The sequence below is a fragment of the Anabrus simplex genome, chromosome 7, assembly GCF_040414725.1.
Source record: "Anabrus simplex isolate iqAnaSimp1 chromosome 7, ASM4041472v1, whole genome shotgun sequence".
Classification (NCBI taxonomy): Eukaryota; Metazoa; Arthropoda; class Insecta; order Orthoptera; family Tettigoniidae; genus Anabrus; species Anabrus simplex.
The window spans coordinates 305,344,214-305,371,910 of record NC_090271.1 but is presented as its reverse complement, the minus strand read 5'-3'; the positions used below and the strand labels follow the sequence as shown (position 1 = coordinate 305,371,910).

The 27,697-nt window shown below is 37.7% G+C and overlaps 1 protein-coding gene across 1 annotated transcript in view; it reads right to left on the bottom strand.

Moving 5' to 3' along the window:
* Nucleotides 1-453: 453 nt before the first annotated feature.
* Col4a1 (Collagen type IV alpha 1) overlaps nt 454-27,697 on the bottom strand; it is a 271,083-nt gene continuing 243,839 nt past the window's right edge. Inside the window, exons 28-32 of the mRNA XM_067151762.2 lie at nt 27,254-27,423; nt 21,662-21,863; nt 17,492-17,663; nt 12,731-12,845; nt 454-2,314 (exon numbers count right to left, since the gene is read on the bottom strand). Coding sequence (XP_067007863.2) covers nt 2,057-2,314; nt 12,731-12,845; nt 17,492-17,663; nt 21,662-21,863; nt 27,254-27,423 — 917 coding nt within the window. The 3' untranslated portion in view covers nt 454-2,056. The remainder of the gene's footprint in view (nt 2,315-12,730; nt 12,846-17,491; nt 17,664-21,661; nt 21,864-27,253; nt 27,424-27,697) is intronic.

Here is a 27,697-nt window from a genome sequence, read left to right as displayed (position 1 = left end):
TACAGTATGCAAATGGAATGAGGGCATATGACGCTGCTGATGGTGATTCATCCGTCAGATGGATACGTTAAGCCTTGAGCAGATGCCTTGGTGCTATTCGAACAAGATTAGGCTATGTGCCGGCTCCGGGTTTCACCTTCCTACTACCATGTATCACGACAATGATTTCATCTCATTAACTCATCTGATAAGGTTGAAATCAGGAAAGGCATCCGGTCATAAAAACACGCTACGAAGATTCATATCACCTGTGACAAGGTTAGTACTCATTATAGAGCATGTTCAAACATAATAAATCTTCATGCTAGTGTTGCGTTTTGGTCCTGGCCCACCTGCCATGCTTACATGCGATTGTCTGGCGAGGACCAAAAACAAACATACTTTTAGAATTTACAGTTGCATCTGATGGAGTGAAAGGAACATGGGGTCATAAACAGGAAAACTATAGATAAAAACAGTTTACCAATTTATTTTAAAATATTAATTAATCTATGTTACAAATTGGCAGTGTTTTTAGACATAACATACATCATAGAAACACAGACAGACAAGACATCTAAAGGATGAGAGGAAGAGATGGAGTGAGAAATTAAAATACAAAAATATTACCCTAAATAAATGCAGAATGAGCACAAATTTGATTTTGGTCTTTATGGTTGCTTCTCATTTATACATTATAAAATGAATTATTAACTACTATACTATAAATAATTGAAAAATAGTTTCTATTCAATGAATTAATGTAACTATATAATATCATCGCATCTAAATTTTAGGTGCTCTTAGTAATTTTAAATAACTTTACCTTATGCAGATAATAGATTTTTTACATATACAATATTGCATTATAAAATTAAAGCAAAAGTACAAATTGTACGATTGGAAATGTGCAGTACATTCACAAGAAAGTGACTAGCAGTATAGCTGCTAGGCTGGAAGAAATAAATTCATTATACAGCTGAATGGCAGTGAGTGGTTAACTTATTTCACATCTGTTACAATCAGTGCATTAAAAATTTTCCAAAGATAATAACAAGATGTAATTTATATTTACTGGAATGCAAAGGAAAAGATACATATTTTCAAACAGAAAATTTGATAAATGCAAAGGAATGTGAACATTTCTGGATGTGACAATATTCCTTTGATTTGTAGTAAATATTTTAAGAAATGGTTTAAAATACTACCCCAAATTTATTTTTAAATTTTCGTAATCCTCCTGCTTACACAATGAAGTTGCACGTTTAGTTAAATTTGCCAGAAAAGCTTATCAAAAGAAATATTTTGTCTCTAATTATATAGCAAATGAGAGAAAATTTAATTAAATCAGAACTGGACCAATTGACTAGAGTCTTAATTATATTTGTTTTACATCATTAAAAATGTGCTTATGCTGTAGATTCTCCCTAATAAATACAACTGGTGGAGCAAATTAATAACCAAATGAAGTTTTCCTCTTTAGTGTCATTAAAATTCTGAAGAGTGAAATAATAGTGAGCTTGAATACAAATATACAAACTTCATAACATGATTCACTAAATAAAAGTATCAAAGTATTTAGAATTTCAGACCCTCTCATATTACAATAAAATTATTTTTCATTTATACATTTAAGTAATATAGCACCAGAGAGTTTTGCATCTGTGTTATTTACACCCCTGGAAAATCTCTCAGAGATATAAATTAACTTTAATAAACCTGTTTGTTATACATTAATACTCATTAACTTATTTGCCGCCACAATGATAATTTACTCACCTGCTGTTCATAGCTAACACCACTATTAGGATTAGCATTTTACAGAATGGAAACAAAGCATGTAATTAAAAAAATGAAAGAGAAGAAATAAAGCTGGTGAGGAACATGTCACAGTTTGTTCTGATTTAGTCAGTCAACATTTGAACACATGTGCATGAGCATGCACTTTATCATGTGGTGATGGCGAGCATGTAGCACCCATAGTCAGCTCCTGCAGGATTCTCATATTCTCTGCAGATGAAGTGGCATACAGTCCTCGAAGGAATGTCACTTTCATTTCTCACATCGAAGCACACTCCTACGTATTTTTTATGCAAACTTGACATCGACTAACTCTTGTCCTCAAGCTCCCTGCTTTCAGGGTTTGGCTTTCTGGACTACGGAATTGGTCTTTATCTTCGATAGTTGCTAACCAAAAACTGAATTTATTAGCAAAATAATGGCACGTGCCTCGAGCACCATTACATTCAATGAACGGAGTGGCTCGGAAGTCTTCCAGGCATGATCCTGGACTCGCTAGTGACTGGCCTCCTCCTTCAGCTCCTGCTGCTGTATGCTGTGAAGTACAAAAGTATGTCAGGTATAAACATCACATAATTGTAGAATTTTAACATATATTATTTATTATAGATGAATGGGTAGACAGACTGATGTCTGGAGAAGGACTGTTTGGCAGGAATATAGGGAACATATAAAGTAATACTGACGTTACATCTGATAGAGGATCAAATTAAGAAGGGAAATCTCTGGAAAAGGTCTTTTCCTTATCTCTCATGGACTGAAGCAAGGGTGTGAGATTCTGAAGGTGATTGGGATCAAATACAGAGAAAAAAAGGTTTATCTATAATCTATACAGCAATCAACTGCTGTGATAAGAATGGAGGAATACAAAAAAGAAAAAAGAAACTATCCAGAAAAAATTGAGATAAGACTGCAGTTTGTCTCCCTTTCTCTTCAATGTTTATATGCAACAGGCACTTTTATGGTTCTTCCATCCCTACCCTCACCACACACACATTTTCCTGTAATGAGCAAACATGGCACTGGAAAATGCAACACCAATGGGTTATTGCTTCTCAGCTTATGTGTTGAGCATAACCTATTCATCACCAGTACTTAGTTCTGGCTACATAACTGTTTTAAGATCACATGGATGCACCCATGCTTCACCCGGCAATGTGATAAGAAAGACATTTTGATCACCAAGGCCACAAGAAATATGACTTCTGGACAGATCACAAACTTCTGATCTGCCGATGTGGTGGTGGTGATTTTATTTTAAGAGGAAGTTCAACTAGGTAATCATCCTCTCTGAACAAATTAAATGGAAACAAACATTAACATAAAATACATTTATTTATTCTACAGAGAAATTCTGCCGACTCAGAACCTCTTTCCACTGTACATTGCTCAAGTGTGTCCAGAATGAAGTTTGATACCCGTAAACTTTCAGATCAATCCATTGCTGCACAGTTCCAGAATGCAATCTCCAAGTTGCTGGCATCCAATTCAAATATCACAAGTGACGTGGAGCAAGAATGATCAACAATTCAAACTGTTCTCCTTGTATTCTAAGCAATCTATTGGTTTTGAAGTAAAGAAGAAACAAGACTGATTTGAGAACAACAATGCAGAAATAATGAGCCTCATTAACACTAGATGGCAAGCTCTTATATTCCTTCATTAAGATCAAACCTCCGGCTTGAAGGAATCCCATTTCCAAGATCTTAATCAGAAATACCAGACTCGAATAAGGGAAATAAAGAATAACTGGTAGCAACCGAAGCTCAAGAACTTCAAAGGTCAACCAATGCCAAAGATCTGTGAAATTTCTATGTAGCAATTAAAGATCTATATGGACCAATTCATTTTTTAATAGGAACTCTGAAATCAGCCGACAATGCTACCAGCTTTACTGATGGTAATGACATCTTGGAATGCTGGAAACAACATTTCTCCTCTCTTTTAAACCGCAACTCTACCACACCTGATGACTTCCTATGTGATGTGCCACAAGAACCCCTTCAGCCATGGATGGCAATGCCATTGTGATACCAGGAATTCTGTGAGGCTCTTAATGAAGTGAAACTCAGAAAGGAACCTGGGATAGACAACATTCCAATGGAGTTGATTCAATGTGGAAACTATTCTTAAAGATAAGGTTCTCCACACTAATACTTTTGAACTGGGCAACTCAGCAAGTATCTGTTAACCTTAAGAATGAAACTACTGTATTATCATCATATTCAAGAAAAGTGATTGCAGTGTATGTGGCAACTATTGCTGCATATCCCTGCTGCCCATACCTGGCACACTTTTTGCAAGGATTCTACTTAGCCATCTCCAGGTTGTCTCTGAGAAGATTCTTCCTGAGTCTCAGTGTGGTCTCCGTGTCTCAAGAGGCATAATTGACGTGATCTTCTGTCCTCGGTAACTCCAAGAAAAATGCAGAGAAAAGCAGCAACCTCTCTACTTAATATTTTATGATATAAAAAAAGCCTTTTATTCTGTCCTGAGGCCTGCTATGTGGGAGGTGTTAAGGCATTTTGGTTGCCCTGAATACTTTGTTGGCCTGGTTGAGTGCTCCATGATGGTATGTCTGGTCAGGTTCTCCATCAAAAAGACATCTCTGATGCTTTTCCTTATCTTTCATGGATTGAAGCAAGGGTGTACACTTGCTCCAATGCTCTGTGCTCTGTATGTGGCTGGTATGTTTTGTGACGCTTCATGTACCAACACCTCTGGCAATGATTTAAGGTATCACCTTGATGGAAGTCCCTTCAACTTGACAAGACTTCATTCACGATGCTAAACTCATGTGACCAGGATAACCAAACTGCAGTATGCTGAAGACACAGCATCCCCTGCTCTTACACCCGAGGAGCTGCAGCAGTCAGTCAATAGTTTGAAGAGCGCATGTTGTTGCATCTGAAAAAACCACTATATGAAATATTTTAGCTTAGAACTTTGGCCAGTAAGGTTTTGTCATCTGAGGTTTAATATTGTGTGATTATTGTCAACGAATTCTCACACTTCATAATGTATGTGCTGTGGGTCAGTGTTTCTCCAAAAATATTATCACATAGAGGTTTTTGCAGGTGCAACAACGTCGTAATAGTTTTAGCCTTACCATCAATACACAAAAAAACAAAATTCTTGCCCAACCTGACACAGGGACAAGCCTTACAGAGTTCAGTGTTTCTGAAACAGGTAGAACATTTCTCTCTCACCAGGCGAGTTGGCTGTGCGGTTAAGGGCGCGCGGCTGTGAGCTTGCAAATGGTAATACTAAATTCCCATGAAGGGAATTAGATATTTTTCCACCAATAGAGCATATCAAAAATCAGATAAAAAATTGGATGTATGGCCCTTCAGGCGTTTGCTCTATTAACCAGCATTTCGTCTTAAGTCCGACACTAGACTCGTCAGAGTGGGATGTGTCAGACCCTACCCACTGATGCTGGGGTGTATGCAGGCGAACTTATCAGAAGCCTGCAGTTATCAGTCTGTGCCACATAAGAGGCTTCTGATAAGTTCGCCTGCATACACCCCAGCATCAGTGGGTAGGGTCTGACACATCCCACTCTGACGAGTCTAGTGTCGGACTTAAGACGAAATGCTGGTTAATAGAGCAAACGCCTGAAGGGCCATACATCCAATTTTTTATCTGTGAGCTTGCATCCGGGAGATACTGGGTTCGAATCCCACTGTCGGCAGCCCTGAAGATGGCTTTCCATTGTTTCCCATTTTCACACCAGGCAAATGCTGGGGCTGTACCTTAATTAAGGCCTTGGCTGCTTCCTTCCAACTCCTAGGCCTTTCCTATCCCATTGTCGCCCTAAGACCTATCTGTGTTGGTGCGATGTAAAGCCACTAGCTAATAGAACATTTCTCATACCTTGGGACCATCTTGTCTAAACAATGCACCTCACAAGAGGATGTGGAAAATAGACTCTGTGATGCTCATTTAGTATTTGGTCATCTATCCAACAGGATCTTTAGGAATGAAGGCCTAATAGTTCATACTGAAACTCATGGTGTATAAAGCAGTCATCATCACAATATTACTCTACGGATGTGAAACCTGGACCCTGTACCACCATGACATCGTCAGAAACTTCATTCCATCTTACATATCAAATAGAGGAACCATGTCTTCAATTTTGCACTTCTTGAGAAAGCATGCACGAACAGTGTAGAAGCCTCTGTCACTGGCCGTTGGCTTAAGACTGGGCATGCCTGCCATATGAATGACACCAGTTTTTCTCACCAATTCCTGTATGATGAACTTTCTTCAGGCATAAGACCACAAGGGGCTCCTTTGAAGCATTATAAAACCAGCTTAAAGAAGCCATGAAAGTGGCAAACATCAACTCTCAAACCTGGAACACACTTGTCAAGGATTGCTTGCTTTGGTGCCGAACCACCTGTACTGCTCTTGAACTGTTTGAGCAAGAATATCACAGGCATGAGCAGGCTAAATGACAGATACACATATTCCATCAGATGCAGCTTCATTCTCTCCTATCAAGTGCAGTCTATGTGGATACTTGTTTCATGCTCGAATTGGTTTGTTCAAGTACAACCACAAACAGCATTGAGTGCAAGTGAATTGTACGCAGGAGAAATTTTATACTCAGAAACGACAACTCACGACAACGAGAAGAGGCAGTATGGAAATCAAAGACAAATTAAAAGGAATTGCAGTTCAGGAAAGGAAATCACAGTCTGGGAGAATAGTACGAGATGAAAATAAATCAATCCAGTACAAAAGTAATGGAACACAACCATATAAAGTCAGATGATACAGGAAATATTAGATATGAAAATGAAGTCCTTAAAGGAAGTAAATGAGTATTGCTGCTTGGGAAGTAGAATAATTAATGGCAGCACAAGCAAGAGCATAAAATTCAGAGAAGAAATTTACTCACTTTGAATACAGACATGTAAAAGTTTTGAAATGTGGTGTTACGGAAGAATGCTGAAAGTTAGATGGACAGATGCTGTTGTTGTTGCTTGTTGTTTAAAGGGGCCTAACATCTAAGGTCATCGGCCCATTATCACAAATGAAGAGATACTAAACTGAGTTGGTGCGAGGAGGATGATGTGATGAAATTTGACAGGAAGAAGAGAGAGATTGATAAGACATATTATTTTGACGATTTTGGATGAACAGTAGTTGTGTAGAAAGACTAGCCGAGGATAAGGTGGCATTGGAGCTGTTTTGAACTAGTGTATGGACTGATGACCCAAACAACACAATCATATCAAACAGTTACAATGGAAGTATTGTATTGTAAAAAGGACTGAGAAGGTTGTTGCCCAATAGACGTCTCTTCAGTCAGCTAGTCAACATAAACTAAACAAGCCTAATTTGATTTTGTCATGTATTAGCCATGTTATTGGAATCAGTTTAGAGAGCAGAGGATTCAGGTTCTAATTTTGAGAGCAGTGAAATATTCAGCACTTTCATCCTGGATGCCATCTTAAGAGATGCTATCTTTTCTCAGACAATATGTATTTGACAGAGTAAACTTACAAGAATATCAGCCATAATTCTAAGGGCATTATTTTTTTTCTGCAGGATTATCCTTCAATAAATGGTGATAGTGATTATGTTAATCATCATCATCAATATCCCACTCCAGTCGCCCAGGTGTGGTTAATAAGCCTCCTCCACTCCTTTCTATCCTTCCACTTTTCCTGCTCCATTTCTTCCACCACATCCAATCCAGCTTCTCTAATGTCCTTCCAAATCTGATCCATCCACCTTCTTCTCGGTCTTTGAACTGGTCTCTTTCCTCTTAACTTCTCTTTCCAATTCCCTTCTTGGTACCTGTTCCTTTCCCATTCTTTTTACATGTCTGAACGATCTCAGTCTTGCTTTCTGTATCTTCTGTACTAGCGGTTCTATATTTAGCTCTTCTCTGATTTTAATATTTTGAATTCTATCTCTTCATGTCTTCATTTCATTTCTTGCTGATGAACTCTGCAATTGCCATTTATGTCAGAGTCAGATTTATTAGAAACCTTGTATTTTTATGTGGTATCCTTCTCTCATTTATTTATTTATTTAATTAATGTCTTTGTAAATGGCAAAGTTAGGATTCTCAGCCATCTCTTACACTTACAAATGACCTAGACTGATGTAATAGAATACTACTACTACTGTGGTATTATAATAGTGATTATGTTAATACAGATTAATATTCTCCAATTATATGTTAACCTAATGATAGCTCTACATCATACTTACTTTCATTCATTTTAATTCACTTTAATAATCATAAAAGCTATTTATATATTTTAGATTAGAGGAAATCTTGACAGGACCACTTAAATGAGACTCTTGCACCAGACACTTGGAAGGAGTGGCTGTTTAATTATGAGCGATTAAAGGGTGTCATAAATGGATCTGATGTTATGCCCATGGAAGGTGGAGAGATAGCCAAAATCTGAGGATAGGTTTTCAGTACCAGTACCAGTAGCATTCAAAATATTAGTGTTGTAGTGTGCTGGTTTCTAAGTTTTTCACTTTACAGGCAGAGTTAATAAACCTACTGCAGGTTGAAAATATAAGAGGACACTGACTATACTTATTTATCTGAAAGCAGTCTATATAACAAAGGAGACCAATTTATTTTCCACCAAAGGAGACCAATTTATTTTCCACCACTTCAGACCTTTAGAAAATCTTTCCATACCTAAATTGTTTGCCGATATAACTCATTACAACTTTATCTATAAAGCATGATGATGACAAGATGTCAGAATGATCACAAAAATTTATTGAGAAATGACTGCAGCTGACTCGAGGACATATTATCACAAGAATTCAACATCCAGAAAAGAATTCAGTAAGGAAGTGTACTTTTACTGCTGTTGTTCAACATATACTCAAAACCTACTTTTAAAAAAGCCTTAGAAGGTGTAGAAGATGGTATACGGTACTGATCTATTGTCATATCATTAACAAATTCAGATATATGGATGACAGGTGAAGGAAGGCCTGCAGAGATTAATGAACCACATCACTATAGTATGTGTGAAAAGTATGGTATGAAGGTCAGTGCGAACAAAACAAAAATTATGGTGATAAGCAAAAATACTAACTTAATAGCAAAAATACAGATCAACCAGACAGTACTCGAAAAAGTTCCTACAGTCATATCTGGGATATGTACTACATGAAAAGGGGACTCTGGAAAAGAAATCAAGATGTGTAGAAAACTATATAGGCATTCATAAAATTGAGAAACATCTTGTGCAGCTTATATCTAAATTTACACCTCAGAACTAGAACGTTGCAATGTTAAGCATTTTCCATCCTTTGTTACAGAGAAGAAGCATGGACTCTCACCAAAGAGACAGCTAGGTGAATAAATGCCTTTGAGATGTGCTGTTACTGACATATGCCTCAGATATCAGTGATGGGAAGAGTGCAAGAAAAATGTAATTGGGCTGACTTACAGTTACCTGAGAAATATTTTACTCAATTACAATTAAAAATTAGTTTTTCAACAAGTAATCATTACAATTAGAATTACTTCACAGAATGCTAATCTTAAGGAAATCACACTCATTTTTTGCATGTGACTGTAACAATACCAAAGTGTGCAAGGAAAAGATATTCACTTTTATATGGTTTTTTTTAAAGCATAGAGACATTAAGTGGCTATCATTATTAAGTGTCCAGCTCCATGGCTAAACGTGTTGGTCTTTGGTCACAGGGGTCCCGGGTTCGATTCCCGGCAGGGTCAGGAATCTTAACCATAATTGGTTAATTCTGCTGGCACTGGGACTGAGTGTATGTGTCGTCTTCATCATCATTTCATCTTCATCATGACGCGCAGGTCGCCTACGGACCTGCATCTGATGAGCCAAACTTGTCCTCAGACACTCCCGGCATTAAAAGCCATACGCCATTTCCTTTTATCATTAAGTAGACTAAGCATGATACCTTGAGATTTTGGAAATGATCACTTCCCATAATTTTTATTTTAGTTAATGACCTGTAGCATTTCCAATAATTTGTATTTACTTTACAAATAAAATAATTGGTTCTTAACCGTTTTGGGTCACGTAGCTACCAGCTTCCATTCAGGAGATAGTGGGTACTAACCCCACTGTTGGAAGCCCTGAAGATAGTTTTCCATGGTTTCCCATTTTCATACCAGGGAAATGCTGGGGCTGTACCTTCATTAAGGTCTTGGTCACTTCTTCCCCGCTCCTAGCTCTTTCCTATCCCATCAATGCCGTAAGACCTATCTGTGTCGGTGTGACATAAAGCAAAATTGTAAAAAAATTGTTTCTTAAAATTCTCGTTGCTAATCCTCAACCTCTTTGCATTTACTGAAAAGATGCCCTGCAGGGGCACATGAAGGAATTTCAGTGTTTAATTTTAAGAACATCACTGGGATAAGTACAATGTATTTGGAAGTACTGGAGAGGTAAGAAAGTACCATACCTCATCCAGAACTGCTGAAGCTACTGGTTCTGCCATGATAGAACTGAAAATGTTATATTCATATATTCATTTTTTTAAAGTCCTGTTTCTGCTGCCGTGTGATGTACAGTATATCAATTAATAGAAAACAATTGCTAGAATGTAATGATTACAATTTTATTTCAAGAAATATATGTAAGAATTATTTTTTTGTAAAAAGTAATGATTACAAATAAAAATAACTAAGAATGTAATCGTTACAGGCAATCCAATTACTTTTACTCAATGACTTCCCAACTCTGGCTATAATATATTATCATATCTCAAAGATGCAGGTGGATCTATCAATAGCAGAGAGACTGAGTGCTGCACGACTCAAGTGTTTTGGACACGTGAAGAGGATGAGGGAGAGCTGAACACCACAACAATAGTTGGATAGGAGAATACAGCTAAAAAGACTCATTGGATGACCCAGGAAGAGGTGGCTGTATCAGATGAAAGAAGATCTAAAAACTAGAGGAGAAAATTGGGTAACTGTAAGACAAGAAGTATATCAAGATGGAGCAAAATGGAGGCAAGTTGTTCATAAACAACCTACCTGGGCTCACTGGAACGATATGAAAATGATGATGATGATGATGACTATGATGTCTCAAATGTAATTGTGCTACACAGAATGAATACAGAAATGGAGGTCATAGAAACTGTGAATAAAAGAATAATGAAGTATTTTGGGCACATAATATGGAACAAAAAGTATCACATTTCTGGGCTCATCATAGCAAGTCCATGGTAGAAAAAAAGGAGGACTTCATGAGGTCCAAGCTAGTACTGATGAAGTGTTGTGGAACAAGATGAGGCCAACGTCCATTGAAGACAAGACATACAAAGATAAAGCATCACCGAGCCTAAAAGTAACATGTGCAATACATTAAATAGAGAATAAGTACAAGATCTTCCTGCTTGGTGGTACGAGGGAGGATCAAATATAAACAGGATTTAATTTTTTATTTAAATTTATTTATTGAAAAACACAAGGCTGTTACAATTTATTTTTCCACATAGTTTCCTGCTTTGGAAATACATTTATCCCAGCATATGCGCAGCTTTTTGATGCCCTCATTGTAAAAAGAACAGGGTTGTGTCACCAGCCAGTTGCGAATGAAGTCTTCCACACTCTCATCATCTTCAAATCGTTGCCCTCCTAGAGCTTCTTTAAGCGGTCCAAACAAATGGAAATCGCAGGGCGATACATCTGGGCTGTAAGAAGGATGATCAAGTGTAGTCCAGTGCATTTCCTGTAGCATGGAAACAGTTAGAGCTGCAGTATGGGGCCGCACATTGTCATGGAGGAGGATGACCTGTCGAATCGGTTGGTCTCGTCTTTTGTGGCGATATACAACCCTCGCCTTGTTCAACAGCTCACAGCAGTAAGCAGCATTGATTGTGTGTCACTCATGCAAAAAATCAATCAGCAAAATGTCTCGCCAATCGAAAAAAACGGTTGCAAGAACTTTGCCAGCCGACAGTCGAGTCTTGGCTTTCACTGGTGCTGTCTCCCCTTTCCTCCGTCACTCCTTACTGGCTTGTTTGGATTCGGGAGTGTAGTGGTGGACCCATGTTTCGTCGCAGGTGACGATCCGACTCAAAAATGCATCACCTTTTTCTGCAAACCTTGCTGTAAGCCTCTAACAGACCTCCAAACATCTCAGCTTCAGATTTTCGATCAAAAGGTGAGGGACCCATCTGGAACACACTTTATGGACCTGTAGGTCGTTTGTGATGATTGCTTGACAGCTCCCATAACTGATTCCGACTTCTTCTGCAATTTCTGATACTCTCACCTGTCGATCGTTGTCAATAATGTCTTTATCCACACAAATGTTTTCATCTGTAATGCTTGTCCGAGGACGGTGATCGTGTTGCTGATTTTCCACATGTTCTCGTCCTTCCTTGAACTTTTTGTGCCACGCAAACACACGCGTCCTTAATAATGTTTGATAACCGAACTGTGCGGTCAATCTCTGGCAAATTTCTGCCATTGTAACTCCTTCATGAGCAAGAAATTTTATGATTATGCGTTGCGCAGTGGAGGGGTGCAGCTGTCGCTCCGACGTAGTGAGCGGTACTGATGAAACGGCGGGAAATATCTAACAGCACACTCTTCCCACTCCTAATGGTCCTGCGTAAGCATAATAGAAGCACGGGGCCAGTCCTACCAACTGATAATGTTCAGGAACAAAAATCCTGTTTATATTTGATCGACTTTCGTATATAGATCTATTCACCCTACAATTAGATTAGCAGACTTCATTTGACCAATACAAGTACTGGTAGCTTATGTGGAGAGGCAGCCAGAAAACATTAATCACACTGGGGTTAAAGGGGATAAAATGTTTCATTTACCTGATGGAGGATGATTTGGATTAAGAGAAACAATACACATTTGCAACTTTTAATTAGCCCTTCCTATTTTATAGATTTCAAATGCAATAATGTGATTACTAGAACTGTATCTCTTTCTTACCATAACAAAGCTGTATCCTATCCAGAGTCCTGACCAGCCGTTGGGACATTCTGGCACATTAAGAGACTGACTGTGGATAGCAATCACATTGGCTGGTGCTTCACACACAACACATCTGCAGAATAAAGAATACACATCATACCGGTAATTATTTTTTACCAATTTACACTTGCAGTAGCTTATTTCTAATTTAGGAAAGTTTTCAGACAGCAAAATATGGGCATTAAAGAAAGATATTCCTTAGAATTATACTAGTAAATAAACCATCAACAATTGAAGTGTATATATTATGCAATAATCCACCCACATCTAACATACGCAAGCTTTATTTGGGGAAGATGTAGGAAAGATTACATTAATAATTTGGAAATCCTACAAAAAAGAGCCATCAAAATCATGTATGGATTCCCCTTCCTCAAACCATCACATGAAGTTTTTTCAGAGTCAAATATTCTGCCATTCCATAAACAAATTGCATTTTCATCAGCAGTCTTTATGTATAAGCTAGACAGGAAGTTAACCCATTCTACTGTTAACTTCTCCCACTTTAGTGAAGTTCATGGATATGAAACTAGAGGATCATTAAGGATATATCCCTCTCATTCTAATTCAGTAAAGTACGGAGTGAAAGGCATAGAATCATCAATGTTTAGGGAATATAATGTGTTGCCTCCTGTTATAAAGAACTCTAAATCGATTATATGTTTTAAGAAAAAACTGAAGGAATATTACTCTTTTACAGATATCTTAATATAATCTCTATATAACTTGCTTTAATTAATACAATAATATATATATTGTCCATATTTAGTATATTACAGCCATGCAATATCTGAATATACTTCTGAAAAATTATGATCCTAACATGTAAAAAGAAAGAAAGAAAAAAGTACTTGTCACTTTACAGAAAAGCCATTGTATATGAAATGTAATTATTGTGTTGCCTTAAAAAAGTATGTACTGTATTGTCCCTATCACGAGCCAGAGGCTCATGGGACCTTTTATCACCAATAAATAAATAAAAAAATAAATAAATGTCCTCATCCCGAGGTGGTGCAGCTCTTTTCAAGCACACCTCCAATGGAGGTGAACCACATGTACCATTGTAACCACATACCAACTCTCCTACCATTTTTAAATCTCCGGCAGTACCAGAAATTGAACCCGGGACTTCGAGGATGTCAGCTAATAGTGATAACTGTTATGCTACGGAGGTTTAAAAATATTTTTAGAAATACTGACAATATTTTAAAATGCAAACTTCCTAGATTTATTTTTTAAGAGATAAAATATTAAGTGGGAGATCCATTTTTCCTTAACCCCTCAGCGCCGACCTCTATACGTGGTATAGGCACTCTTTTCTTCCGTAACCGCCGACCTCTATACGTGGTATAGACCCATACATGGTTTCACATTTACGGCTATAGCGCGAAGAGTTTTGGAGTTATGGATATGCAAGTTGTTTTGTTTCCTAGAAGACATTTTGGGGTTTATCAGTGTTGTAAATAAGAACTGAAAAATCATTATAATGTAGTTGTTTTTGGAAGGATAATTATTTGTCAAATAAGTCTGAACACTAATCTCTGCTTTTTTTTAAAGTCTGTTTGCTTCATTATTTCCCACGGAACAAAACAAAGAAATGATGATCTGAGAAGTTGGTCTTTCCGCGCGATGTTCTTTGCTCTAATTTTACATTAAGAGAGCGGTTTATTTATTATATTTGTCTTTATTTCTAGGCTTGTAATATTTTCGTAACTCTCCGCGAGCGCTTTGTGTAGGCATCAGTTAGTGCTGCTTTCTGTGATACGATGCAAGAACCAGTTGTTCATGGTATATATCTCGTTTGAAAGACGATGTCTCGACCTTTTATCTGAAATATGTATCGAGTTGGTTTGTTATTCCTGTCATTCAGTTTCGTCCTGCTGCTTTCGGACGCGCTGCAGCTTCATCAGTCCTTGTGACGCGCCGCGCTCAATGGCTAGTACCAGCCGTGGTTTGACTGACAGTAACGTGCTTGAAATATTGTATAATTCAGATGAAAGTTTAGTTGAAAGTAATATTGACAGTATTAGCAGCAGTGATAATGAAATAGATGATGTGGCTGTGACGGATGCAGTGGTAAATGATGAGAGTGACGATGAGGAAGAACGAGTACTTGGAAATTTTGTGTAGGAGAATATAGATAATTATACAGGTCAAAGGGAAGTTTGCAAGAGTGAATTCTGATTCCTAAATTCTCTAATAATATTCAGACAAGTCACAGGGACAAACATTGAGCAGTTATCTTATCGGGTTCAGCTGGTGGAAGGTTTGTTTACAAAATACGCTCACTCGGGCGGGGAACGAAATATTCAAGGCCGGCGCGCATCAGATAATACAGTTCCAAGGTTGCAGGAAAGACATTTTATCAGGAAATCAGCACCCAAGAGTGAGAAATCCAAACCTCAGAGACGTTGTATTGTGTGTTCAAAACACGGCGAAAAGAAGACGTCGGTGTACTGCTGCCAGGAGTGTGACTTGGCTCTCTGTCTCGAAGAGTGCTTTGAACTCTATCACACGAAACTAAATTACTAAGGAAATGTGAAACAATTATGTAATTATCTGCACGCACATAGTTCTATCATAAGGAATTCCAAATTTCGTGAATATCGGGCTATTCTTATACATGTAGTAACGTTTTAAGTGAATCAATGTATTTCAGTCGCGCGTAGTTGAAATCTCATCCGGCCGCGGGGTAGGAAGCTCTTTAAATGGCTGCGATGCTGAGGGGTTAAGGAATAGTAGGTGGCACTAGCTGGGTTCTGTGTGCTTATGGTGAAAATTCTAGGTGAGTGGAGAATTGTAGGCTGCTGTTTGGTAATACTAAGATTATTCCGCCTTAGGGTCATCTCATGCTCACTTTGGGTTTGTTGGAGGGAAGGGGTGAGATGTAACTTTGAATGGGTAGCTGTTGCAAATACACTCATGGATGTTTTAAGAACTGGATACCAAATATTATTGAAGTAGAGTTCTTCACCTTTCCTGCTGACATTTTCTGGACATGTATAAATTTCAATGACTTATCTGCATAGTCATGTGTGACAGTTTGGTATCTTGGCCAGTATTTTCAGGCTTTAAACTGTATTATATGACTCATTTTCCACATATGTTCTGCTAAAGGTGATTTTTGTGGCTGTTGTAGTTTGTAGAGTACCTTTAGTGCTCTTCTATTACTTTTATGTTTTTTGTGGTCTCAATATGCCTGCACGAAGATGGAATTTTGCACATACCAATAGTTAAAAGTGGGTTCATCATCTCCTCAGAACTTATAAAAAATATGTTGACCTTTGGTGTGAGTATGTGGATGGTTACTATTGAGAGATTTTTCAAAAGTGCTCTCGCACTATGATCTGTTAAGGTTTTGATATATGGTAGTGATAACAACACAATGACAGAAGATAAGTGCTAGAAAGATATTTTTGGCTCTAGTTGTAGCACCCACAAAAGAAGATAAAACATGATTTATGGAGTTGGACACAAAGGCACTGCAAATGTAGTGAGTTAGACAGTTACTAAACTGGTGTTATTGGTGCTGTGAAATCATACAAATGAAATATAGAACTAACTGTGCACCCATTTTGATTGAAAAAGTATGGAATATTTAGGAAAGTTATAATATTTTTTCAAAATATGAAAACAATTTCTTTCAAAATTGTAAATCCTATTGTTGCTTTTAATGATGAACTGATAGGATATCAAGAAAATATATTTCTCTGAATGAATGTTAAATGGTCGAATCATCTACATGAAATAATTTTGAAGACATAGGATGCTAGATAAAATTTACTCCTTTACTCCTCCTCCTTTAAATTTTATATTTCAGCAATATACATAATGAATATGTAATTGAATCATCTGCTTTGTTTTAATATGATTTCTGCAAAAAGCTACTTCCGAAAAATCAAACATTTGATATCATATGAGACAAAAATTTGCAATATAATGCAAGCAAGTTTGTCACCGGATAGTGGAGTAGCCTATACTCAGAATAAAAAGATGGCAGTAACAGAGGGAGGGAACAAGCGATTGTTAATTATTAATTAACTGAATAAAGGGGCTTTGATTGAAAGCATTATGACATAAATGAAAATCCACAGCCTGTTTCCAGTCATTCAACCGGGTCAGGAATGGAATGAATGAAGCCCCCATCCAGCGGCGAGGATAGGAAATGTGCCGGCTGCTGAGGCCTGTCACACTCCTCTGGAGCAATGATAAATGACTGACAGATGAAATTTTGATGGAGAGTGTTGCTGGAATGAAAGATGACAGGGAAAACTGGAATACCTGGAGAAAAACCTGTCCTGCCTCCACTTTGTCCAGCACAAATCTCACACGGAGTGACCTGGATTTGAACCACGGTATCCAGCGGTGAGAGGTCGATGCACTGCCGCCTGAGCCACAAAGGCTTTGTAGTATTATGACATAAATATACAGAATTGTGACAGTGGTACAACTAGACATTCATCGCCATAAGACCTATCTGTGTCGGGCCGACGTAAAGCAACTAGCAAAAAAAACCCAACTAGACAATTCTTTCCTTATAAGCTGTATTTTTCATCTTTTGTCAAGTGAGAAAACAAAACATAACAATGCCAGCACATAAACAAGGATTAGTTTGAATAGAAGGTATTTTTTCTTTTCTTATGATATTAATTGCAAAATACATGAGAACAGACAACACATACTGTGAAATTAATAATAAGTAAATGTAATCCATCATACCTCGAGATAAATGGTCGTATTTCGTTTGCTCCAACTGGCATCATAGGTATAGCCTCATTTGTCGAAAGCCAGTATGATTTATCATTTCGGCTGGCGTAGTTGCAAACATTGTTAAAATCACAGAACAGGAATGGCATTGTGCTGAACCTTCTTATGCAAGAGCCAGCAAAACCTGTTGAATAAACAAAACAATGATGATGCTTAAAGTAAATACAAAATTTTAATATTCCACCTTCTCAATACTAAAAAATCATTTGATGTTTTTACAAAAACATTACAATGATATTAATAGGTACCGTACTAGTTTCAGTCCACTGTGGACCATCATCAGCCTAGCCAAATTACAACAGTAAAAGACATAGTGATAAAATAAAGTAAAATAATGTGGAGAAATGAGAGAGGATCTAGAAGTATGGGATGGTGGTGGAATGACAGACAAAAGTGAAAAACCGTATTTGCGAATTATGATAAAAGTAACAGAAGTGTTCACACTGACAAGTAAAATCTTTGTGAAGTCACGTAAAAACTCTTGATGAGATAGTCTTTGGTTGACAGTTACTCCTGTGTTGCACAATTAAAATATATAACTAAGTATATGCTTCTAGAAAGTTCTAGATGTGAGTTCCACTTTAGCATAGAGGGAAGAATTGTCCGATGAGACCAGCATAAGATTTAAAGTTGACAAAGTTGGACATGTTCTGTGGTGGAATGAAAAGTTTGCTGTGTTAAACAGAAGTAGTCTCAGTTCAATCGGGACCCCAATGAACCTGGGGAAAGAAGTTAGTATTAACGCGAGTAATCGAATAGAGAACAAGCGAGGCACTGGAAATATAAACGATGACTCACCTTGTGCTGCGTGGAACAAACTTGCTGTATTGAATGCAACTTACGGAGTGAGCGTAGCGCGGAGTAGATCAGCGGGAGAGGGGGTAGGTGAATACGGAGGGGAGGAATGACGTAAGTGGTGGAGGGTGGGAGGGATGGGAAAGGTTCAAGGCGGGGTGGACGGGAGAGGAAGTGATGGTGTTTGTATTGTAGGGGGACCCTTAATTGACTTAAAGAAAGAGTTTTGAATGACCGATTTGTTTTTTCTGTAGTAAGTAATGAAAAGGTCAAATAAAATATTGGGTTTCTCAGTTATTTCGTTAAGGTTATAGTTGGCATTAAAGTATTGATCCAAATGAATGTAAAAGTTCTCTATTATATTGAGTAGAGGTCCTTTCTTAACTATTTTGAGAATGTCCATGTCTGTTTCAATATTCGTGAATTTGTGGTTATAGTCGACCATATGTTGGCCGATAGCTGAGAATTTGTTATATCTGACTGCATTGAAATGTTCCAAATATCTAATGTTGAAGCTCCGGCCGGTTTGCCCCACATAAGAAATATTAGAACATGTATTACATTTAATCCTGTAGACGCCTGATTTTGTGTATCTATTTATTTTATTAATATGTGATGTGTTATGTAAGATTTGTGTGTTGTTGTTGTTGTTGGTTTTAAAGGCTATTTTCATACCTTTTTTCTTTAAAACATTGGTGATCTTGTGAATTCCATTGACGTAAGTGAAGATGGAAAAAGAGTCATGTTTAGGTGGTTCTTTTTTAAGTGTGGTCTTGGGGCGAAATTTATGTTTGTTAATGATATTTTCTATAAAATGGCTATTGAAGCCATTGAATCTGGCAATGTAGTGGATAGTATTCAATTCGGTATGAAGATCTTTTTTATTCATAGGAACGTTGAATGCTCTATGTACAAGACTGTTATAGGTTGCTTTTTTGTGGGGGAGGGGATGAGCTGAATCTTGTCGGATTGTGACGGCCGATTGGGTGGGCTTTTTGTAGATCTTGAAGGTTAAAGATTCCTGTTGTCTAGTGATGGTAAGATCCAGAAAATTGATTTTTTTTATCTACTTCCGACTCCAATGTGAATTTAATATGAGGATCGATGTTATTAAGTATTTGAAGTGTGGTGTGAGCATCTTCCAAATTCTCGTTGATAACTACTAGGACATCGTCGACGTACCTAGCCCAAAGGAGGATATTGTCGAATTTATTGTTGATTTTAGAATTCTCGAGAAAGTCCAAATAGATTTCTGCGAGAATGCCTGATGCAGGTGAACCCATTGCCAGACCGTTTTGTTGATAGATGGTACCATTAAACGTAAAAAAGTTGTTATTTATGACTAATTTGAACAATGTAATGAAATCTTGAATTTCCAATTTACTGTATTGACTGTTTTTGTGTAAGTTACTTTTGATGATGGGAATTAATTTAGAAATTGGAATGCTTGGGTACATGTTTATGATATCAAAGGAGTGAAGTGAGTAGTGAGGTTGCATGTTAAATTTATTAAGTCAAAGGTATTTCTAACCGATTTATTGGATGAAAAACGGTAATTTTTGCTTAGAAACTTTTGAATAAATTGTGCAGTTTTATACAAAGGGCTTGGTCTGAAATTGATGATTGGACGAATGGGAGCACCTGCCTTATGAATTTTTGGAAGAGCTCTAGCCATAGGAAGCCCAGGGTTCATACTTATAAACTGGCTTTTTTCATGTTCAGTGAGTAGGAAGGAGGAGTTTTTTAAGGTTTGTTTAAGGAGTCTTTGGACTTTTTGTGTGGGGTCTTTTTTAATTATGGAAAAGGAACTATCTTTAAATAAGTCTGATGTTTTACTGATATATTCATTCTTATCTATGATTACGGTCGTACCTAGTACCTATTAATATCATTGTAATGTTTTTGTAAAAACATCAAATGATTTTTTAGTATTGAGAAGGTGGAATATTAAAATTTTGTATTTACTTTAAGCATAGTCTCAACTCAATACGGAACCTAACAATGAAGTTTATTACTTTGAAAACAATGATGACATGTATATAAAGGAGGTAGTAGTAGTAGTAGTAGTAGTAGTAGTATACGCGAACCTTTTCTTGAGCCCTGAGCTCCCTAGCGCTGAATCGGTAGACCTCGGTTATCTCCGACATCCATATTGGCAACCTTTGAAACACAAACTATGAATCGCTTATTCATCGCTGTGCGACATCTGGCGTACACTTTATGAACTAGTACTGTTGTTGTTTACACAGCAAAGCCAAACTATATCATTCATGCTAGTAACAAGATTCGTATCGAGAAATGTTTTATAATGTTCAATAATGTATGTGTGACACAGTTGTTAATGTAAGATAATAAATGTTTAGAAAATTCATATCGATCGATCATATTATCGATTCAATTCAGATTTCATTTCTATCCAGTTGACAGTATAACCGGAACCGGCAGCGCTCCCTCCTTACTCCTCACCCCGTAAAAATTGGGCTCAAGAAAAGGTTCGCGTATAGAAGTCATCTTTTTAATGGTAGTCATGGTGGAAAGGCTGTTGATTTTTTAAAAAAGCTGGCAGGAGACACCTGCTGTTATTACTGTGGTATTTGAACCTGTAAACTAACAAGAGCTACTGAGTAACTGCAATCAATCAATCAATCAATCAATCAATCAATCAATCAATCAATCAATCAATCAATCAATCAATCAATCAATCAATCAATCAATCAATCAATCAATCCTGATTTGCATTTAGGGCAGTCGACCAGGTAGCAGATTCCCTATCTTTTTTTTCCTAGGATTTTCTTGAATGATTTCAAAGAAATGGGAAATTTATTGAAATCTCCCTTGGTAAGTTAGTCCAATCCCTAACTCCCCTAACCATTCTACCAAGTAGTAGGTACATACTCCATTTTCACCCAATCAATGCAGTAATCAAAACTGAGGGGACTTTACCTCTTGGTGAAACTTACAATCTGACTTTTCATCCCATTTACCATCATACCATTGTCTCCTGCCCATTTCAAAACATTGTTGAGGTCTTTATGCAGTCGTTCACAATCACAAGAGAATGGTACAAAAATGAATAAATATATACCTCACCTTAAACAGGATGAAGTGATTTCATAAGGTTTGTTAGTGTATGAAGCCCTTTAAATAATACAAAGAACAAAACTTATTTTGTGACAACAAACAAACTCATGAATATGACATAGCAGTGGAAAAGTATCGTAAGTACAAAGTAGTTTATTAATCCAAGTATTACTTCTGTTTCAACTTTAGTATTTAAAGAAACATAACTGCAGTAATAGTGATGCCAAATGATAGGGAATATCATACCTAAATCTTGATGGTGAGCCTTCTCATTGCCTTCAATGTACAACAGACTGTAGCCATCCCACAGCTGAATATGCCCTGGCTCACATCTTGGGATATCTGCACTTTGGCTGTGTTTAACCAATAAGATGCCAGTAAGGTAATCAGGTTGCTGTTCACATGGCAGACCTGCCTCTCCCTTTGGTCCTATATCTCCTCGAATTCCCTGAAATATGTCATCAGATTAACCTTCAAGATATTATAAAACAGTATTAGTTGCTTATTTACAGGTACTCTGATTTTATGCTCTAATCTTAAATGAAGTAATATACAGTTTACATGTACGTTAACTTCTTTGTTTCAGATTTTTCTGTAATTACATGTCCTTATTGGAAATATCAGTTGATTTGTGCTACAAGAGTTATAATCATTTACTACTTAAGTAATGGAAAGGAACAAATCAAGTCAAATATAAAAAATATAAAAATATGAGAATTAACGCATAACAGGAAACAATAGCAGCAATTGGGAATTAAAAGTGGAGGTGCAAAAAATTGTTCAGACAACAAAAAGTACCCAGGATTGTGGGATACAGCGGGTGGGGCGGGGCAGGCTACAAAATGGTAAGTTTTTTGAAGCTCTCTGAGCACATTTTGACAGAGAGGTAAAAGTTGACAGTTTACTCAAAGTGCAGTAATAATTGTTTTTTGAGATTTTGATTCAATACTATACAATAAAAAACTTTCACCAAAGGAACAATAACAACACATGTATTACAATTAAACACAAGTATGGTGTGATTATACAATTTAAAAACATTTAGTATTTGACTACACACTAATAAAGAACTTACACACTAAAGAGACTGCGAGACTGCCGAATGCACGTGGCAAGTGTGTGATCATACCTCAGCGTCCATGGCCTTGGCAAAAAAAGATATACCCCTGCTACCCTTCCTCACAACACATGCAAAGTCTGCACTATTTGCTGAGGTGCTATACAAATTAGTTAGCTGCGACAAACAACATTTTGTGCGTATTTCCACTAATCATTTTGTTAATAATTAAAGAATTATCTGATTAGACAACAGGGCTTGTACAAATTGTTTTTTTTTTTTTTTTTTAATAATCCCTCATTTCAGCTGGCTACAATGGAATAAAAATTTAATGTTTTCTCCACTGCCCCTTCCCCACCCCCCCAATTGCTGCTGTTGACAGGAAAAAACACAATGTGAGGTCCGTGTGGAAAGAGAAAGCAACAGAAAGAGAGGGCAAGGACAATCTCCATATCATACACTGACATCTTCAAACAGGCTTTCTCCTCATGAACCCCAGCCCTCACACTGAACTAAGGGTGTTGGTGATTTTGTTGGAGATTTCTTTTTTCTAAATTTATCTTATTGCACACAGAGGACAAGGCCATCAACAACCACTGGAGGAAGTACTTCAGTGAGTTGCTCAATAAAGCATTCTGCAGTATACAGCAACTCTGCAGCTTCCTGTTCAGCGACCTGTATCTGAGATCACCCCAGAAATCAAAGCAGCTTCGTCAAAGATAAGAACAGAAGGATGTCTGGCTGACTAAGATATTTAATAAGATCTTTGCTTGTGCGCCCATGCCAGAACATTTCCACCAAAGCTACCTTGGGCCCTTTTTCAAGCAGACCAAAGACTGCAGAGAATGTCGGAACTACAGAGGCATCAGACTCGTTTCACACATTCTCAAAATTTGGGAGCATTTCATTGTGTATAGTATCAAGATGATCATCAGCATCCAGTTGAACCAGTGTGGTACGTCAAACTGAGATGCATTTCAAACTGCAGATCTTGATAAAGAAATACTATGAACTACACAACAAAGTCTGCATGGTGTTAATCAATCTGGAGAAAGCCTTTGACCTAGCACTGCAGAACCAAAAGATTGCTGAGGAGTACATGAGACTGATTCAGGACATGTATGATCATCACTCTACCAAATTAAAAGCCGCTTCAGGTGTTTCTGAAAGACTTCCTGTTGAAGTTGGAGTGCATCAGAGATCACAACTGAGTCTAATTATGTTTAACACTGTCGTCAACTATTTGACAGGTAGATGATGATGCCAGCAGACCTTCCATGGACCCTGCTATACATTGATGATATCATTCTTGCTGACAAAACACATGAACAGGTCGAGGGAGCCCTACAATGATGGAGAGCATCGCTGGAGAGAAACAGACTCAATATCAGCTGTAAGAGGACAGAATGTGTGTTCTGCAACTTTTCAGAGTCAGAGCTGTTTGATTCACACAACACTGTCTTCCTAACCATCGAAAGGCTGATGATGACATACAGCTTCAAGTATCTCAACTTCGTCATTATTATTACTAGGTTAGGCCCCTTCAAACAACAATCATCATCATCATCATCATCATCACCATCATCATCATCATCATCATCATCATCATAATCATCATCATCACTAGTGCCACAATTGACTGTGATCCCACCAGTGTTGGCTGGATGATGTGGTGATCACTAACAGACATCTTGTGCAACACACAGATGGCCATACTGCTTAAAGGGAAAGATTGCAGGTCTGTCCTCATGTATGGCTCTGAATGCTGGGGAAGGCAGAAGAAGCATCATCAACAAATGCCTGCCACAGAGATGCGAATGCTGCAGTAGTCTGCGGGTGTTTTCTGGCTGAGTATGCAATGAGCATGCTCAAGATCCTTCGGTATCGCCGACACTGGGGAGATACTGGAGGAGAGACAGCTCTGCTGGTATGGGCATGTCAAATGGCATCATGAAGATCGTTCTGTGCAAAAGATTTTTCCAGTAAAGAACCAAGAAGAGGCCAAGGGTCCCCAAGTGCAATAACTTGGTGCTGAAAAGCTGAAACTTCCCTGAGAAAGAAAGATATCCCAGTGCAGGTACAGAAACACAGGGAATACTCTCTTCTGATTAGAAGAGCTGACCCTGAGTGATTCTTGGGAATGCCCAATGGCCAGAGAAACAAATTACATTGTGACACGTTCTCCAGCCTCTGATCATTCTTATATTTCTCATCATTTGTAATTTCTGTTTCAGTATTGAAGATACATACGTGGAAGACATTTTTTTTCTACAGAATTTGTAGTCCTACTCGGGGCTATATTGTGTTGCAAAGATCATGCTTGTATTTGTAAATATCAACTCAAGTCTATAGATTTGCTGATTAAAATAAATACCTTGGTGCTACTGGCCCTGAGGGGGCTTTGGCTTTCCAAGCAACCGCTGCTTAGACCGAAGGCTTGCAGATTACGAGGTGACGCTTGATCAGTGTGATGAATACTCTTGGTTGTTATTCTAGGTCTTTTTGACCGGGACCACCATCTCACTATCAGATAACTCCTCAATTGTAACCACATAGGCTGTGTGGACCTTGAACCAGACCGTCAGGTCCAGGTAGAAATCCCTACCTGGTCGAGAATCGAACTCAGGGCCTTCGGGCAAGAGACAGGCATGCTACCCCTCCACCATGGGGCTGGCTAGATTTGTTAACAGGAGACTATTTGCAAATTTAATCCCATTTACCATAGTTGAGGCATGTTATTTGTCCCTTGACTATTTTTATTTCTTATTGTATTTCTTGAAATGTTTGCTTAAATTGTAAATTGGGTCTATTGTTTTATGAAGTTTTAAGTAATTAAAAATTCAAGTGTGTGACATATATCAAAGCCTCAGTAGAATTTTGCCACCTTCTGGGTTAATGTCTCACATTTAAATTTCCCTCTATTTACCGGTATTGTTGTTTGCCTGGTTTCTCCTGTTCTCTTAAATTACTCTGCCAGGAGGAATATAACCAATGTAAATTAAAATATTTTTCCTCTATATCCCTAATATTTTATTGTTTCCTTTAAATCACTATTCTTCTTTCAAATTTGGTAACAATTTGGTAGCTTGAAGTAAACTTTCAATTATTATGCCATGTTCAGTACAATGTTGTAATGGAAATTACATATTCAATTTGGTAGCTTACTTCTTCGGTGACTATTTCTTAAATACTATACCAACTTTCACTCCAGTAGTGTTTTTTTTTTTTTTTTTTTTTTTTTGGTACTGCTTTAATTAATGTTGCACTCATTTATCAAAGGTTTTTGGTGATGGAAGGATGGAAAAGGGCTACGACTGGGAAGATATCATTTGTATCACCACACACCCAGCATTTGTCTGGTGTGAAAATGGAAAACCAAGGAAAACCATCTTCAGAGCTGCCAATGGAGAGATTCGAACCCACCATCTCCCAAATGCAAGCTCACAGCTGCACGGCCCTAACCGCACAACCAACTTGTTCAGTAAATGTTAGTATAATGCTTGGACAGACATGAGTGACTCTGAAGCTATTGATCAGCAAACATCTCATACAGGACCAAAATGATGTATTAACATTCATAGCCTTCACTAAAAAAAATATCCTACAACAAAATAGAATAAGTATATACTCATACAATGGAAATGAGAATGCTATGATTGTATCTGAGAGTCACAACTGTAAGAAACAAAGGCATCCAGAATACTCTTGAAGTTGCCCCCATACCAAAAGTGATGAAAGGGGCGAGACTGCACTAGTGTTGATATATGGCTAGAGCTGATGTGGAGACCATTGTACAACATGCATTCATGCTCAGTCCTGATGGACAGTGATCTAGAAGAAGATGAATGAAATTATGATTGGATTGCCTGCATACGGATATGTGAAATATAGGCATCTGCCTTTCAGGTGCCAAGGATCGAACCCAGGATAGCTATTCTATCTGAGGATTGAACCTGAGTGGTGAGATGGGAATGCAGAATTAATAGCGTTGTTGAGTTCAGTAATGATGTTAAATAATGAGAGCAAAATTAATTAAAAGAATGTAAGAAATTGTGATATAAATTGTACAGCAAAGAAAGAGCTGAAGTTGGATTGTAAGGTATGGTACAATCAGCAATGATTCAATGGAGATAGAAATGCAGAAGAATTCCAAGAATAGATGACAGCTGCATTGCCTAGGTAGCAAAGACAAGAGCAAAGGCACAGTATGATAATTCCAGAATCCCATGACATATAGGAAGATTTGATGTTAGGAGATAGATGACTGAGGAAGTTCTAGAACAAGAGAGTTGTATAAAATACAGCCTAAATGGATAGGCAGAGTCTTTTGACATTTGTTGCCATGAAAGTGCCAGTCAAGCACATAGCCATTTCGCTGTTAGATATGCATTGCAGATCTTTGTTGTTGAAGTGCTGGAAAAGGGCACTGTCACCAAATCTGAGCAAATTAACTACATGATGGACATTAGATTGGTTGCAAATTATTTTGCTAGTTGCATCATGTCAAATTGCTATGCGTAAATACCATAAATAACAAAGTAATTTAAAGTCAGCAAAGGAAATATAACCATAGACTTGTCTTTTCTCTTTCACATAGTTAAAACTACCAATGCTAAGCAGAAGTTCCTCATCCTTATAATGCTTGGAGGGGCAGATGCCACAGACCAAATGAAGTGGAGGGCAAGATGCAGAATGGTGGACCCCGCACCTTGACAGCAGTAATGCCCTGTAAGAGGACTCAAAATATTGCATGTCTTCCATATTAACCACTCTCAACTAACCTGAGGGCCGTCCCTTCCGTCCAGCCCCATCTCTCCTCTTGGTCCTATAGGTCCAATAGGACCAGGTAGACCATCAATTCCAGGCCTTCCTGGTTCTCCCTTTGGACCACGTAAACCTGGTGTCCCGTCCAACCCTGGGGGACCAGGCTCACCAGGCCTGCCAGGCAAACCTAGAACAAAATAGCATCATCTCATTTTACATCTTCAAAGTTTCTTACCCTCTTTATTCTCAAATAAACATAAGTTATAAAAGTATGGACAAATAAATTGCAACACAAGATCACTGGAATGATAAATTAAGGACTGGATACAACAGCAGGATATTATTCTGGGATAACTTTCTGTAGTCGGTTGTGTCTGTTATGTGGAAAATTTGAGTTTTTATGAATCTGCATTCAATAAATTATGATTGTGTACCTATCTTCTAGTAGATGAAAAGTTAAG